Below are 18291 nucleotides of genomic sequence, written 5' to 3' on the forward strand. Positions count from 1 at the left end.
ATCTGAATAAATGGACACGCAGGGGTGGACTCATTACACCAACAAGTCTCACATATTGTACTGTTTCTGCTGTCATACTTCACTGCAATTATTAGCCTCCTTTTCTGCCAGCTCTGAGTTTAACACACCATCCCCCTACCAAGGCCATTTGATTATAAATAGCCAGACATCACATAAATGCAGGCATGTGGTGAGCAGATACACTGCAGAAAAGTGGGCCATTGAGAAGAAGTATTGACTTTTTTTAGGGTCTGATGCTGTGCAAACATTTAGTCATGCAAATAGCTGTCTGTTCTGGAGCAGCTTCCCAAAATTCAAAGATATTATTAACCTTAAAGGCACAAATGTATTATCTTGCAAGATTCAGTTCCTGCAAGCCCTGTTTGGAAGGATTTAGTGAAAACACTGTGATTAAAATAAAAGGTGTGTTTTAGAATCAGTTTGTTCTTCACAAATACTGCATATTGAAACAACAAAATTTCATGGCCAGGTAGCCATGTCATACACAGTTATCTACTTTTAGCACAATCAGATTATAAAATATGAGTTAATTATTCATGATGTGATAGATTTCATCCTAATTTGCGAAGATCTCAATGATCTGAAACTGCACAGGAAGAATTCACAGGAGGAAGAAAAAGGGAAAGGTGGAAGATGTTACCACATGGATTGACCTCACCACATATCTATTAATTATCTGCCATTTGCACAGCAGCAGTGACCCAGGGAGGCCTGTGCTCTGCTGATGAAACAAGGAGACAAACCCAAAATCTCACTGAAGTCTGGCAAAACTCCCATTAGCCTCAGTGGAATCAGGATTTTGCTTCATGAGAACTCTAGGGTTCAAAGATGCTTCTCCAGTTATGTTGCTTGTGCAGACAAGAAAAAAATACCTTTTATGAGCAGCCATCAAGGGCTGCTTGCAGTGCAAACACTCTGCAAAAGCATATAATTTATGGGACCACTTCAACCTGCTCTGATCATCCCTTCCCACTGAGCCAAGAGCTTCAGGTACCTTTGTCCTGTGATAACTCACAGAGCAGATGCTCTCTTGGCATCACTGTGGAAGGTGATGTTGCTGGGGGGATGTGAAATCTATGCTCAGCTGAAAAGGGGCTGTGGCATGATCGAAAAGCTGTGGTGGCCTCTCTCTGCTGGCTGCACATGTGCACCCCTGTCTGCAGCTGCTGCAACACTGAATGCAACCATGAGGGAGAGGAACTCAGGCCTGGAGCTGCTGGAAACTTAAATATGCCCAGGTTGAGAGAAGGACACAGCTGACCACCGAGACAAAGCACAGAACTCTCTTCCTCCTGCACTGAAAAAGCCTTCCCTCCCTTCCAGGAGAAGGAAAGGATGTCACTGCCACAGATGGTATGGTTAGAATGAGAAAAGAAACAGCAAAACCCTCACTATTTCCTGACATAAGGAGTCTGGGAGGAAAATGCTCCTTGAGCAATGCTTTGGCAAAAGGAGATCCTACCACTAACTCCAAAACAATATCTGGGTGAGCAGCCAGGATTATCCAAAAAGGCAATCGTCACTACAGGATTCAAAGCCTCCAAAAATAAAAAATCACTGCCCATCTCTGCAGAGAGGTCCATAACTGCAGTGTCCATGTTACAGGGAGCTCTCAGAGCAAGGGGGAATGAGGCATGGAAAGCTGCTCATGGGGAGGACAGAGGCAGGTCTGAAGCCATCCATAGCTTTGGAAACCTCCATGCTTTTCCTTTTTGTCCTCTAATCCCCTGGCATACACTCTCCCTGAGTCAAAGGGAGGTGGATTCAGGGTGTGGAGTGCCATTATGTTGAATATTTTCAGCCTCCATTCTGCAGTGCCATTTGCATGTCTGACATTTCAAAGGCTGACCCTGAGCTGTGCTGTGTCAGAAGTCTTGAAAATGAACCACTGAATGGCAAAGTCAGCCTGGCAGAAGATGACCCTCTGCCACAGAAATGGGGAAAAAACCTTTTTGGGGGTTGTTTTTAAATGGAAAATTGGATTCTGTGGAAAATAGTACGAATTATGTAGCAGCCTGTGAGTTTCCATTGGCCCTTGGCCATGACATGCAAAAGAAAAAAAATAAAACCACACACAAAAAAGGAATGAAAACACTTTTTATCATTTTGTTCCTTTTAGAGGGCCCAGAAGCTGTGTGTGTTACAAGTGCCACGTTTCTTTGTTGCACTCCAGCCACCAAAACAGATGTAGCAGGGCCAGAAGCTGGATGCTTACATTTTGTGTATCTTGGATGTAAGGCTTTGGAAAATCTGTCTCTGAGTTGTACAAATGGTCACCTCACTCCCTGCTGGGAGCTGCATTCTCATTGTTTATTCTGTATTCCTAATACTGACTTGTTTAATTTCCTGAGGCTCAGGTCAGTATCATTTAGAACCAGTCTGGGATTTTTTTTTTTTCATCTCACAAAAGTGGGATTTCATGTCTCAAATTTCCTTTTTGTTGCACAGACAATGCAAAAGGAAGTGGCATTTGGGGCAATTTTGACAGCATAAAAACAGAGTGTAATGCACACCTGGGGTGAAAATGTTATGCCATTAACTCTTTTCTGTTGCAGCTATTGTAACAACAAAAATGATACCTCACCTTGCTTATATAATATTCCCTACCCTAAAAGAGATTCAGAGCCCATGTGTGGGTGCAGCTGGTAGTGTGGGATGCTGCTCTCAGTCACTCAGGGCTGGTCAGAAGTACATGAGTCACCCTTGCTCCAGCTACACAAACCTTGGGAAATGTTGATGAAGTCACTCATATGCAAAAGGATCATTTGACTTTAAGCACTTTAATCATTTTGGCACATCCCACTGCTGCACTACAGTCACCATACATAATTCAGCATTTTACTAATCCTTACACAGGTTGGTGCATGAGATTAAAGTCCATTACAGTTTTCCAGGAAAATCTGGAGGACAAAGGCAGGGGTTGTAAGAATAAAGGCTCAGTGTTATGTAGCAGAGGTCAGTACAATGTGTGACAGAAAAACCACTTCCATGCAGGAATGTAAAAAGGTGCTCTGTGTCCTGAGGGTTTCTCAGAGCACTGCTTACCAAGGGTGCCGTGCTGCTTGCTCACAGGTGTATCTTTTATTGGGGTCCTTCTCCATCAAATTCCGAATGAAGTCTTTAGCTGAAAAAAAAAAAAAAAAAGAGAAAATGATTGAAAGCAATGGAGTTGATGCCCAGTTCTGCTGCCACTTTCAATAGCACTGATCAGGCTACCAAGTGCCATCTGGCCACAGCACAAGAAAGCAGCCCTGGGTCCTTTGTCATTTATTATAGATAGAACCAAAGTGACTTAGGACCAAACCCAAACTATTTAGTGTACCAGATTAAAGCTGACGGCATCTACTGCTGAAGGTACATGTAGGAGTGGGATGGATAATTCAGAGTCAGCAGTGCACAGCTCTGGGTCCCTGGCCAGCATCATCTTAGTGGTGTGAATGTGGCCACATGCACTGGATGTGTTGGTCAGCCAGGGGAGAGGGAGGAGGTCAGATGCCACAGTAAGAGGAGCTTCATATTGCTCATCCCAAGCACATGGACAGATGTGAGGACATGTTGCCTATTGTTCTGGGTTGACTACATGATGCTTTTATCCCCAATCACCTTGTTCTGTTTATGCTGAATAATAAGTTTTGCACCTTTAACCCTTGTTGCAGAGTGAAGGGGGGAGAGAAGAAGCAGCAGTTTGTTTTCAGACACTGCACTCACTCCTCCACATTCCTGCTCCTGGACTGTGCTGTCTGCGGACGGACAGACAGCAGGACAGAGCTCTCCTTTGCTTTTAGTTAGTTTTAGCTAGCTGAGGCAAAGAAGTTCCCTGGACTTTTTTTTACTTTTTTCCCTTTTCTTTGGACCTCTTGAACCCTGCTCTGGCCTGAACACCCAGGGGAGCACCAGCAGCTCCCACCTGAGGCCCACCGGGCCGGGCCTGGCCTGCGACATTTCCAGCACTGAGAGACTGACCAGAGACTGAGTGAGCTGAGCTGCAACCCAGGGAGGGACTTTCTCAGTTTGTCATCTCTTTTGGAGCAGCAAGGGGTTTTATTATTTGATATAGTTTAGGTTTTATTGTTTAATAAACAGGTTTTTCCCACTTTTCTCCAAGGAGGTATTTTCTCCCGAACCGGTTGTGGGGAGGGGCCAATTGAATCTGCTTTCCTAGAGGAGCCCCTTTGGGGGTTCTCTCCAAAATTAACTCTGAACCAGGACACCTATATAGGAGGAATTGAGCAAGGCAAATGGACTCCCTGGAGCAGGAGGCAGTGTGTTTTTAATCAACATCACAATGGAAGGAAGGGAGATTGCAGCGTGGCGTGCGTCCAGCAGCTTCAGGACAGTGCAGCTGAAGGAGCCACAGCAAAGCCAAATATGGCAGGAAAATCTTTGTGCTGATTTAGGTGATGGACTTTCCCTCATGAGAAAGAAGGGTCTGCCAGCAGACCTTCATATTTTCTCTGAAAATCCTTATTAGTTTAAAAAAACTTCTCATCACATCTATTTTTGAGCAATCCATCACAATGATATCTGGACTGCAGATGTAAGCAGCATAAAATGTTGCTCTCTGTGTGGAGATAACAGAATACATAATCATCTTTATAATAAAAAACACTCAATTTTTATCTCTGCTGCCTCAATCAGTAGCACTAATCAATCAGAAAACTGTATTTATAGGGATATTTTTACATGATGGAATATTCCTAGAATTCATTTCTTCTTCTGCATGAAGTAGCAGATGTTTCCCTGGGTTGGAAAGAGCAAGGACACTGAGCTTGGGTGACCTTTTTGAGGCTAAACAGTGTGTCAGGGACACATGCAGGTGCAAGTCCTCTGCTGTCACCCCTAGACACAGACCCACACTGGAGCCAGAAGCCCTTGGAACACCTGCCTGTAACACATGTGGGGTATCTGCCCCTCTGCCAGGCTCACTGGAGTAGGGGCAGGTGGGTACTATGAGTTAAATGTCCCCTGCACTAGATGAGTAACATCACCCACATGGACAGTCCTTCCAGTGTCTGGATCTGCTCACCTGCCTCATTTGCAAGCCATTAATTTCTTGGGTTTTTTGCTGCACAGACTGAGGACTTGCTTTGGAGCTGCAGTGAAGTGCCAGCAACAGAGCCAAACTCATTTGCCACCTTACTATTAATGGCACATTAACAATCTGCTTTTCATTAGGACACAATGAAGAAATTAAGCTGCTTTTTCTTCTTGGGACAATCTTCTGCCATCTTTATCTGCTGCTTGAGCTATGTTTTAGTGCTTTTTGTGTGACTGACAGACCTAATTTGTCTGCTGCAGAAACAAACTCCCATGACTATTTGAGCCAAAAGAAATGCACATTCCCACTGGTGTTCAGTCAAAAGGATCTCTGCACATGATGCAGGGTGCATTTCATGCCTGGGGGGATGCATGCAATAGGCACAGTCGCATGCATGGTCGTTGCATTTAAATTTAAAGAGCAGTAGCTACTTACCAGACTCTGAGATGTCATCCCAGTATGGAGAGTCAAACTCATACTCTGCCTTAAGGATCTGCTCAAAGAGCTTGGAGTCGTTTTCATCATAGAAAGGGGGATATCCACAGAGCCTGGTGGAGAGCAGGAAAAGAGAGAGGTGACCACTGGAGCCATCTCTGCCCAGAAGGTAAGAAGGAAGGAGGGAGGGAGAAGAAGGAGAAACTCTTGTCCCAGTAAGTTTTCAAGCAGGCAAGTGCTACCATGAGAGAAGTTTCTTCAGGAATATGGAAGGCCATTTCTGGAGATTGGCACTGCCCTGGACAAGGCAGAATTCTGCCGGGAAGCCTGGTGCTGTTGACCCCTCAGATATCCTGGCCTCTCTCTACATGCTTTTGAGTGTTTAACCAGAGGAATGGTTTTATTACACAGACATGATCCCTGCCATCCTTTCCTAAGAGGAGATTTCATGAGCTAAACCCTGCATCCACAGAGCATCAGCCCCTCTAACCCCTCAGCACATCCAGAAGTCCTGGTGCAGAGCAGGGCAAGGAGCCCTGCAGAGCTTTCAGGCAGAGGACACAATGCACCTGCAGGATGTGCTGGGCTCTGTGTCCCCAGGCACAGTGAGGAGGATGCCCAGGAGCCCATGCACCTCTGCAGCAGAGCTTGCAAGGGCTGCACAGGGCCCTGCTGCTGCTGCAGACACAGGGACAGCCTCTCCCTTTCTCACTCCTGCAGGTGATTTTGCTGACCACATCCAATTGCCTGCCTTGCCTGAGGCTGACAAGAGTCCTGTCCTGGTTCTCAGTGTTTATAGCCAGACTTCTTAGAAAACCTAGCCCAAAAAAAACCCAAGGGAAAAAAAAAAAAAAAAAAGAGAGAACCAAGAAAACCAAGCAGGACATTGAGCATTATTTGCCTGGTTTGAGCTAATCCATTCAGGGTGCACCCCCCCAGTGCTGCAGAGCAGGACAGCCACGATGCTGAGGCAGGGCTGGATGTGGGAAAAGCACATCTAGCACTGAATTAAACAAGTACAGTGATAAAACTCGTGTGTCAGAGATCCCTCACACCCAGCTGGTGCTGCAGGCAGCATTCTGTCCCACTCTGCACAGACATGCCAGCAGAGACAGCCCTTCTTCAAGTTTTAACCCCATTGTTGCAAAGTGCCAGATTTACCTCTGAGGCTGGCCCAAAGTTTTAGCAAACCCATCCTGCTCACAGTTAAACAGCCCTTCCTGCCTCTGTGTAGAGATGATACATTTTTTTCCTCTTATCACTGATCTGTGGTCTAAATCATTCTTCCACATGCTTTGCTGGTATTGAAATGATATTTTTCCTACAGTTTATTTTAAACTCAGAGTCAATCAACCTCCATAAAGCATTTAATTGGAGAGAGCAATTACAAACAGACTGTAGATCTAGCTCAGAAACAGCAGTAGAAACTGCAAGAAATGAATACTTAAGTTATTTATAACCCAAAGGCAGCCGGCTGCCCTGGAGGTTATTTGAACCAACTCAACACCTGAGGGTGAAAGGAGCAATGTTTTGTTAGCTCTGAAGAGCCAGTGTGCTTGATAAATAATTTAAATACTGAGATGTTGATCTGCGTCACAGCCACGCTGACCTGGGACAACTCCACTGACATTTGCAGCATGATGATGAACCCACTGTGGTTCAGCTGAACCAGAAATCTCTTTCTTTATCTCAGAGAGATGAGCCAGTCCTCATTTGTGTGCCACTGGATGAATGCCATTATCAAAGCAGGAAGATCACCTACTGCCAGACAAGTGTGTATGTCCAGAGCATGACTGTGTACCCATTTAATGGGCACCTGCTGGTGCGTGAGGCTGGGTGCTCCTGTTGGAACCCCCATGGTGCAGGTGGTGTATGAGAAGAGTCCCTAAAAATACTAAATTTAGCAAATGCCAAAAAGCCACTATGTACACAGACAACAGAGGAAAAACATGTGGTGGCTTAATGAAGAGATTGGATCCACAATCAGTGTCCAGCTCTACTGGTATCTGTGAAGAAATTATAAATTACTTCTTTTAGTGTAATAATTATCAGTGCTCACATCCCACAGTCTTGGGGTGGGATGCACATCAACTGATTTTCTCCTTCCTCCTCTTTCATCACAACCCTCAAGATTTTGGGTGCTTTACTGAGGGGAAATGATGGAGCTGACAACAGCAGTGCTGCAACTGGCAGGATGAGCACTGGGGTGGAGATTCCCAGGTTGGAGAAAAAGAAAAAAAAGAAAAAAAGAAAAAAAAAAAAAAAAGTGAGAAAAAGAAAGAAAAAGAAAAAAAAAATGAAAAAAGAAAAAAGAAAAAAAGAAAGAAGAAAAAAAAGATCCACTTGAAGCCATTGCTCTGTCCCCTCCTCCCTGTGAGACTCAGAGAGCTGCATTTAAGGAGCCTGACAGCCCTTCATTAATTTCTTGCCTTCCTCAGCACTTTCCTTAGACAAGCCCAAAGTGCTCTGATAAAGCATTTGAAGGCAAGCAGACAGTGCTGTGCATGCTGGGGCACTGGCAGGCTGCTCTGGAGAGAGAAATAACTCTCTTCAAATGTGCACTGTACTAATTACCTTGGCAGAGGTACAAGAGCACAAGTTGGGACTGCTGTGATTTATGCACACTTGTGGCAGCAAAAGGTGGGAGTGAAGTGCTAAGCAGCACAGAGCTGGAGGGCAACAACCCTGCAAGGGGAGAGCACAGAGATATGAGTCCAAACAAGAACCCCAGCCTCTCCAGAGCCTTTCAGATTATGGGGGAGATTAAAATCTTCTTGCATGGCTGGAGTATGTACAGGGCAGGGGAATCAGTCCAGGAGGTCACTGCAGCCCATGTGGAGGCACAAGGAGAGAAAGGGTCATGCAGGAAGGCACCAGAACTGCCAGGAGCTGGGCACAGGGCAGACAAAAGTCTCTTTTGGCACAGCTTTCCCCTTGCTAGGAAGAGAATGAGAAGCATTCATTGCTACTACAGGTCATGGGCAGGGAGATCCCCCCAAATCAGCCCTCACCTGAGAGCTGAGTGAGCCCAGGGGCTGATCCTGGCTTGGCCAGGGATGGGATGAACCTCCTGCACAGGGGGATGCAAGGATGTTCCTCTGGGAGACAAATCAGTGAGGACCTACAGCAGAAAGCAGGTGAGAAGGGAGCAAGCCCTGTAGGGCACAAGAGGTGGAATGTGGGAGGGGAACACTGGGGCAGCCTGATGGGTTGAGAGCTAAAATACAAATATTTTATGTACAGCCTTGCTGTTCTTTCCCTTAAAAACAGAGCTTAGGAAGTTTTAGTGTAACTTAAGGTTTAACATTATTGGCTTTGCAGAAGGGATGGGAAAGCCCCAGCAAATCAGCCTATCTTGAATTTTATGGCTGGAGGAAATATTGCTGGACTTCCAGCAACTGGGCCACTTTCCAAAGTCCATAATGAGTTTTTTGGTTAATTCTTACAGAATCAAAATCCCACCGGCTTCATTTCCATCTGCTGGGACATTTCTGTGTGAATAAAATGACCTCACTATCAGAGGTTCTGCTGCTTTTCTTCAGATATGCAGAAATGCAAAAATAACTCCTCTGTCTTCAATGTGAAAAACTCCAGCACTGTCCTGGGGGAGTTTCAGACAGCTATTAGCTGTCATCATTTTCTTGCAGTTTCACCAAATAAAAGGTTTTCAGAATTTTTTAGCAACCCTATCACATAAGCAACAGATTTTCCCCTAAATTCCTATTCCCAGTCTTGCCTTAAAAATAATGGGATGCAGATAAGAAGAACACAGGTGGATGTACAAGAGAAAGACATTTCCAGAAGTAATTTCTAAAAGTGATCCTGAGAGCACAAGAGGCATAGCAGGAACACTTTGTCTTCACTAGGCAGAGAAAGCAAACCCCTGCAGATCCCATTTCATATTGGGGGTCATACTAAAGACTAAAGAATTCACATGGTCAGTGTCCAGTCTGTAACACAAGAGGCCCCAGGGTTAGTTTTAAAAACAATTTTACAGTTAGATTAGAACAAATAATTCAGTAGCTGCTCAAAGACCTGAGATGGATGGTGTGGGGAGTCATCCAAGTGCTATTTATAGGGATTAAACACATGTATTTCTTCTGTGTATTTTGGGAACAGTCCCTCATATTGGCTGACACTGGTGCCCCAACAAAGCTGTGGACAAGGACACATCAGCAGAGGGGATCACACACAAATTAAGAAGCAAGCAATGAGGAATGATCATTTGGGGCTGTTTTCCCAATGTTAGCTGAGTTTTCCTGAGCAACCCAAAATGCTGTGTCCTCTGCCACCTTGATTCTCCTTCCAGGGCTGAGCAAGTAAGTTATTCCTCACTTTTTTCCTTAACAAAGCAGGAAAGATGACTGACCACTTTTTCCCAATGGATGACTCCTAGGTGATGGTGGAAACTTCTTTTGGCACAAAATACTTTGCACTGCCCCTGGTTAATCCTTCCATACAAACAGCACTGATGATTCATGCACATCTACTTGAGAGTCAAAAGCAGTTCAGCAGCAAAATGTGAAAGTTTGATCCAAGATTTATCTACAGATAGGTAATTTTTTATAAAAAATAACAAACCAGTAACTCTCTGTCCAAACAGTGACTGGAAACAGAAGAAAATTCAAGACAAAATGTGTTTGACCTATTGCAGAAGACTATGAATAACCAGGGGCTGAGGCAGAGCATCCTGTGCCCTCAGGTTCTTTTCCAGCTTCAAAACATGATTTTCTATTTTTTGCATAAATTAACCTAATCTTCTCTATATAAGGTATGCATGTGATCAGTATTTTCCCCAAGCTTTTGTAATCCCTTATCTGACCCAGAAAGGCCCCAAATCCAGCTGCTGGGAATCCACTGAAGTCTCTTGCTCTTCTTCTGCTTTATATTTTAAAGCTGGACACACAATCAAAACTACCTTGTGATAAGTGGAAGGCCAGGCTCAACAGTGAGGCTGTTTCAAATTGAGAAATACTGCAACTGGAATAACAGGAAATTTCAGGCTCTAAAATTAGTTTTTGTGAATAATGACTTCTCATGCAAAACAGGTTTTGATAAAAACTCCATTGGTGCAGCCTCTGCAATCTGGCTGTCATTAAGGAGAAGCATTGGAGACTGGCACTGAAACAGAATTATTCTGTCCCAAGACATCCTTGCAGATCACGGAAACAAATATTTCTCTACAGCATCAGTGCCTCAGAAACAGTTTGTTCTTCCAGTGTCATGAACTGAGGGCTCTCAAGTGAGACTGAGCTTGGGTCTGGAGGCACTCAAACCACTTGCAGTAATATTAGCTCAAAGCATCTTTAATTTATGCCTGATTTTGTGCTGGTTTCCTTTGAGTTTCCATCTTCTTAAATGACAACAGTCTGTCCAGAGTGGCAGTGAGGATCTGTGGGAGAGGTGAGGAGATGAAGCAGGACATGCTGCTTGGATTGCCATATGTAAAAATGCATCTCCAGCTGGTTTGGGCATGTGCAAGTGACTCCGGCTGTGCTGACTGTGGAGCTGGAAATGGCAAATCCAAATGGGTGCAGCTACATATTGGGGCTAATAACTCCTGCTCAGCTAATAACTCCCAGCATTTCACCAGGTCCTTGTGGCATCTCAGTGCCATGTCACTCTGGGAGCTGCCACTGCTGCCTCTGATGGTGTGGCATTGCTAAGGCCACAAAGCTGCCTGTTCAACCCATGCCCATCACTGGCTGTACCAGACACCCCACCAGGGACAATTCCCTCCAGCTTAGGGAGGGACCCTCCTCCTCCCTCTCTTTTTACTGTATTCCAGACATTCACTTTCTTAAGACACCACATCTGCAGCTTCTGGCTATTCCTGGAAGCAAGGATGAGATCCAGACCAAGGCTAGGACACGTGAGGTGTGGGCTGGGTTTCTCAGATCACATTGCACTCAGCAGAGAGGGATCAAGGGAGGCTGGAGAGTGATGTAAATGTACCAAAAGCAGATGAATCCACACTGTGGGAGCAGGGCTCTTAGCAGGGAGCAGGGTGTGATCCAGTCACCTCAGCACGAGCATCTGGTGCTGTTTGACCTGCCCCATGGTCTTGGGCTTCCATCTGCAGAGGCAGATGGAAGGGCTCTGCAATCTGTTATATTTTCCAAACCCATGTGGCTGCCCTGGACCCCCCAGCATGGCCCTAAATGTCCAAATGTAGGCAACTGAACAGCCCACCCTGGTGAAATAGCTGTTTGCATCCACTCAGGCTGGGCTGGGGTGCCCAGTGACCTGGGAGTGCACAGAGCCCCTGATGCCAGGGGCTGTGGGGGGCTGACCAAAGGGAGCCCAGGAGTGCTGCTCACTGCCACAGGAGCTGGAGGATGTGGCTTACACATTGAAAGAGCTGCTTTGGTCTCCTACCCAATCCCACCCAAGCTGTAACAATCTGGCAAAGACATTAACAGGCTCCTTCTACAGCAATGTGTTATTGCCACTTATTTGGGCAGTACAAAATACAAATCAAGACCTTATTACCTGAAGCACAGAAAGCCTGAAAAGGTTTCCTTGTCCTGCAAACAGGAATTCATAGAGGCTCATTCTTACTGAGATGATTTAAGCCTTCTGGGCTGGGAATTCCCTGTGTAGTGAATAGGGAATTTAAATTTGCCCGACAAGCTGAGCACATGCTGATTTGGAAAACAGAGCAGGAAACAGAGCTGAACCTTGCAGAAAGAGCAGCCTTGCTTAGGAAGGGGGAAGATTATGGAGGAGATTAAAACCTTCCACCTGTTGAAGCAGTGCTCATAAAGTGGGTGTGGAGGACACATTGCCCAGCAGTGTCTCACCCCTATTCCCCAGCAACAAGTGAAATAAGAGCACAGGTCTGCCAGCACAAGAGACCTTTGGTGCATGAGCCATAGGGACATGGGACTGACAACCTGGAGGAAAGCAGAGCCAAGTTTATCTCCAGGCAGGCCACAAGCAACAGCTCCCAGCCCTCCCCTAGGCTGTGGATGCACACATATTTTCATGGTGGATATAAACTGAATAAATTGAACCCAGGCAGCAGATGAGCCTGGATGTGAGGCAGAGTGGTGCTATCTCCCACCTGCATCCTCCTTCTCCCACTCCCTGAAGCTGGTATTCAGCTAAGTTCTAAAAGAGCATCAGAAAAATCCAACTGTGTCCTGCCATGGCTGGCAAGGACTGACAATGTCAAAAATCCCAACCCTTAGGACTACCATTATCAGATTTGCTTGTGAAAAAAGGTAAATTTGAGTCAGCACACACCATCCTCATCTAAAAGAGCACTAGGGAATGGCTTGTGAAGCAGCCTTCAAGGTATTTTGGCACATCTGTGCTCTCCTCACTGCTGTAGTAGGTCCCAGTGGGCTTTGAACCAAAGTCAAAGCACTGCTGATTTTTTGCTTTGTTTAGCAAAAGCTTTTTGCATCCTGCTATTGATGACTGCTCCAAGAGAAATCCATTCCCATGTAAGTTTTGTACTCAACAAGTTTTCAAAATAGACAGTCATAAAATTAATGTTTTCAGACAGGATTTTGGTTTCAATAAATAAACACGTGCAATAAACCAAGCCGCCTTCCTATACTATTTAATATAAAACCTCCTTGTTTTGGGGAGCATATATATTATGCAAATGTAATGCAAATGTAAAGCAAATGTAAAGAATGAACATTGTACAGAGAGGACAGCACAGCAATGAGGTATGTCCTGGCAAAAATAGTTCTACAGCACCATCAAAAAGTTATTCATGTTGACAAGCCTTGAAATGTCTGCATAAGGAAAAAGGGAACTAAGTAGGAATGCTTTAATGCTGTGCCTTATTGGAGCTGCTTTTTTCTTCAGTCTTGTATAACAGTTGTGACAGTTGTGTAAAAGGGAAAAGTAAAAAAAATAAAGCAGTGGTAATGCTGTCAGGAAAAGACATTTGTTTCTGTGGCAGCTCAGTGGACACAGCCAGATTAGTTTCTTCTCAAAGCCAATCTGAGCAGGGAACAACAATAACTTCAATAATGTCACAACCTGGACAAGCCCACATTACTGCACACAGTGTAGTTCTGATGAGAGCAAGGATTTTGACAGCTGAAGAGTACTAGTCCATTTCCTACCACTTTTGCTCAAATTTCAGCCTTTATGCAGCTGGGAGGTTGTCAGGACCCAGGACATTGCTCTGGCTGCCCTGGGTAATTCAAGACCCTGGCAAGAGTCAAAAACACCTGTGCCTTCGATTTTAACCCATGGAAACAATTACCAACTTTGTGTGAAGATTTACAAGCCACAAGAGTTTGAGTAGAATGATAGTTAATTTGTCATAAGATGAAAAAGTAGAATTTTTGGGTTTTAGAATGGGGTTCAAGAGGCAAAATAGAAAAATCTGGGCGTGTCCTGTTCTTCTTGTCCTCCATCTTCTGCTGTGATGGTGACACTTTTGGATTGGTTTAGAGTAGAGACAGACTGTCTAACATAGGTAATAAGTATTGGAAAATTCTTGTAAATAAAATACACGTAGTTCTTAGTATAAAAAGCTAACACCACCCCAAGGGCAGGTGCTGTGCCACAACCCAACCTGTTGGATAGATCTCAGCAGGGCAGAGAAAGAATGTAATAAATAAGAAAGAATAAACAACCTTAAAAAGCAAAACTGATGAATCTCAACTTTTTCTTTGGTCCCAAGGCTGGGAATAAAAGACTTTCTAATACCTCAGAAGTCATCTCAACCACAGAAACCAAGGAGGAGGTGTCCAGGGTACATTCTACCCTGCATCACAAGTGTCAGGGGTGAGTTGCTTTGCCCCAGGCTGAGCAGGTAACTCCATGGTGGGAGAGCAAGCTGCAGGTGCCAGCACTGGGGACTCCAGCAGTACTCACAGGATGTAGGCGATGACCCCGATGGACCAGCAGTCCACGGCTTTGCTGTAGGGCTTCTGGGCCAGCACTTCAGGAGCTGAAAATAAAAAGCCAAACAAGCACGTGTTATAAGGCCAGACATTTGAATATGGTCAAAAGGTAGGACTCTGAGACTTGGAGACCTCCTAGACCTTGTTTTGCTCTCCAAACATAACCCTTGTGTTGCCACGATATTTTCTGAAAAATCCCTTTGCCAGGATTTTTTCTCCTGAGAAGCCTCAGAGGAAAAGAAAAACATTGATTATCTGCTGCTGTGGAATGCAACAGGTGCATCTTTGGTCCATGCTGGTTGTTTCTAATTAATGGCCAATCACAGTCAGCTGGGTCAGACTCTCTGAGAGTCACAAGCTTTTGTCATCCCATTCCTTTCTATTCCTTGATAGCCTTCTGATGAAATCTATTCTTTTAGTACAGTTTTAATATATCATTTTCTTTTAACATAATATATATCATAAAATAACAAATCAGCCTTCTGAAACATGGAGTCAACATTCTCATCTCTTCCCTCATCCTGGGACCCCTGCAAACACCACCACACCCTTGTGTTTGCAAATGTGTCCTGAGGTTTTTGAAGGTCATATCCTCATGAGAAAGAATGACTCCGAAAGTAGAGCAAATTCACTTTTTTTTTTTTGTCTCCAGGCACAGAAAACAAAACAAAGCACAGAAAAATGCGTGAGAGGCAGAGGGCCATTGCCTCCCTGTTTAGGAGGGAAATGAGGCCGAGCTTTGCAGCGGTGCAGAGATGCAGATTCTCCCTGACAGCATCACAGCTCTGCTCTGCCAGAGAGGGCAGCTCCAGAGGCAGCTCAGAAAGGGCAGAGAGTCAAGGAGGAGATAAGCTACATCTGCAGGAGAGGAAGGAGAGCAGCCACCACTTCTTGCAGCAGCTGCCTTCCAAAGCCTGCTGGACGTCAGAGTCAGAGGGAGCCATTTGTCCTTCTGCCTCTGGGAACACAGACAGCTCAGAGGGAGAAATGAAAAGCTACAGGAATTGGACATGTGCACAAAGGAACTGAGCCTCCTGCCTCTATACAACCATCATAGCCTTAATTTTGCTAGAAGCAAGAGCCTGGGAATTTATTTAAACTCCTTGTGGATCTGCTTTACTATCTTATACTACTGAGACTTAAAAAGGTGCATTTTTTTTGTTTGGGTCCCTGTTGAGACCTTGCAGTGCAAATGCTTAAATCTAAATTTTAAACCCCTGTGACCCTAATCTTTTTCATGTAAAGAAGCTTTTGCCTTTTTCAAAGCAAAATGTCCACAATAATGCAAGAAATCACTAATTGTAGCATTCCTAAAGCAGACTTGCCATACTGGGTTTTAAAAAGTACAGTATTTCCTTTGAGTGATTTGGAGGTCAAATGCTGGAAAAAAGTAATGAAGTGACAAATCCCAACAAAAATATTTCTTGGGAGTTACACATTCCTCTGCTGGGAGTCTCACCAGCTCCAAAGCACTTAGTTACTTGAAGAAGAGCAAAAAACAAATTGTGAAACACAGAGATATATTAAAGCTTGAACCTCACTTTTAGTAGCTATCTATCCTCTGCTGTACTGGTAGGACTCTTTAAAGTCTTATCTTCTTAATCCAGACAATCCAACCAAAAAAACCCCAAGGCAAATACTTACAGCAAGGTATGGAACAAGAAGAGATAATGAGAATAAAAAAAGACTTTCCAATGCTGTGGCATGAGGGCTCATAGGGAGGACTGGAGGAAGAGAGGGCACAAGGCAGGTGAGGGCATCTGCATTTCCACAAGCAGAACAATGATGGAAATGGGTTATATTTCACCAGGGACATGCTGCAGAACTGAAGAAAATTCAGGGGAATGTGGGTAAAATTATAAGTGCCAACCACATTATGAAGACTCTTGAAGACTGGGATATGTCCCAATCTGCAGCACAGGTTAAATACTTCTCCAATTTTCAAGTCATTCAGCAAATTGGAACCACTGAATGTGAACTGGAAACTGGGACCACTGCATAAGAAATGAGACAGTTTCCTGTTTTGTTCCATCTCTTGTAATCAAATTTTGTGACAAAATATGAGAACGAAGGGAGTTAATTTTCTCCTGTCTTTATGTGCTTAGATGTCTCCCAACTCTCCAGCCCTTCCAAATTCCCAGTATTTTATTCATGTTCTCTTCTGCCTTTGTCTGTGCCTGTTTACATAACTTTCAAGATTGGTAAACATTACACATTTCATAGCTCCTAAAGAAAATATTATGCAAATTGCTGCTGAGCACCAGTGAGCTCCTGACATTATACAGATATGCCACATTAACATAACAGAAAACAATTCTGAAGTGAGGGGATGTGAACTATATAAAGATTTTCCCTCTTAACACATCAAAGCTGTGCTGGGGCATTTCTCTCTGTTTTGAAGGAGTGAAGAGCACTGATAGCTGCTGCTCTGGATGGCAGCTCTGAAAGAGGTAAGAACAACACAGGGTAAGCATTAACAAAGAAAGGTAGGAGGTTTAAATACTTCTTTTAAGGCCAAATGGCTGCTTTTGATTTTTGTTCCAATGAGCAGAGAGGAACAGGAGGACACAACTCAGCATCATCTGTCTCTGATGTACAGAAAAATGGAAATATTTAATGAGCTGAAAAACAAGTCAGAGAAGCTCTCAGGAATGAAGGCAGATCAGTGCCAAGAGGCAAAAGCAGGAGATACAACGAAGAAAATCCAGGAGCTGACAGCACTAAAGGATCAACACAGACGGCTGGGGAGACAAAACAGCAGAAAGGAGAAGGGGAAAGCCAAATCTCCCATTTCTGGAGCTGGGGAGATGCCAGCTGAGCAATGGCTTCCACTGTCACATATCCCCAGGGAATCACTCTGGGCTCAAACCATAAGCAGTAGCCACCTATGGTATGCAGGGAGCCCCTGATGCTGGGAATAATGTGCTGTGATTCCATGACTCAGAATGCCGAACAATTGCTTTATTAACACTAAAAATACAATACATAATATAGAATACAATATATTAAAATATATATAAATATATATTATATAAATAAAACATATATAATAATAAAATATATAACAAAATAATATAATATAGAATACATATAATATGTATAAATATATACATATAATATGTAATATATAATACATAGAATAATAAAATATAATATATAAATATAAATTTTATATATCAAAATATTATATATATATAATGTAATATAGTATTATATATACTATATATAATACTATATTACATTAATACTATACTATAACTATACAAAAGATACTAAAGAAAAACCCATGACTGTCTGAGACAGTCAGGACACAGCTTGGACCCAACTGGCCAAGGAAACAAAACAGCCCTCAGCAGGATCCAATTGACCAATCACTTTGGGCAAACAATCTCCATAAAACATTCCACAGGTGCAAAACAACAGGAGCACTGAATAGAGATAAGAATTGTTTTCTCCTCTTCTCTCTGTGCTTCTCACTGCCTTCCCAGGAAAAATCCTTGGGGAGTTGTGCCTGCTGCTCTCTGTGAAGAGAGCTGTGGCCACAGTCACACCCAATGGAGCAAACCTGGACCCTTCCTTCGCATCCAGGAAGGTGCTTCAGGCTGAATCAGCATTGCCACAGTGCCAGGTACAAGGCATTCCACCTTCAGATACATTAAGATGTGCTTCTCCAGATGATCCTGCTGTCTTATAGTTAGCTTTATTTTTTTTCTTTTGTTATGTTTTTCTTTTAATAAGAGAAAAAGTTTGAAGGCTTGTTTCAAACACTATACAAAAGGTACTAAAGAAAAACCCCTGACATTCTGAGACAGTCAAGACACAGCTTGGACCCAACTGGCCAACAAAACAAAACAATCCTCAGCAGCAATCCTCAGGTACACGAAGATGTTCTTCCCCTGCTGTCTTACAGTTAACTTCTTT

At 43.9% G+C, this 18291-nt stretch overlaps 1 protein-coding gene across 4 annotated transcripts in view; it reads right to left on the minus strand.

Moving 5' to 3' along the window:
* Nucleotides 1-18291, minus strand: part of CAMK1D (calcium/calmodulin dependent protein kinase ID) — a 221597-nt gene that overhangs the window by 16965 nt on the left and 186341 nt on the right. For all 4 annotated transcript variants that reach the window (XM_058804568.1, XM_058804567.1, XM_058804566.1 and 1 more), the window contains exons 6-8: nt 14342-14417; nt 5495-5607; nt 3067-3145 (exon numbers count right to left, since the gene is read on the minus strand). In XM_058804568.1, coding sequence (XP_058660551.1) covers nt 3067-3145; nt 5495-5607; nt 14342-14417 — 268 coding nt within the window. The remainder of the gene's footprint in view (nt 1-3066; nt 3146-5494; nt 5608-14341; nt 14418-18291) is intronic.

The sequence above is a fragment of the Ammospiza caudacuta genome, chromosome 5, assembly GCF_027887145.1.
Source record: "Ammospiza caudacuta isolate bAmmCau1 chromosome 5, bAmmCau1.pri, whole genome shotgun sequence".
NCBI classification, from domain to species: Eukaryota; Metazoa; Chordata; class Aves; order Passeriformes; family Passerellidae; genus Ammospiza; species Ammospiza caudacuta.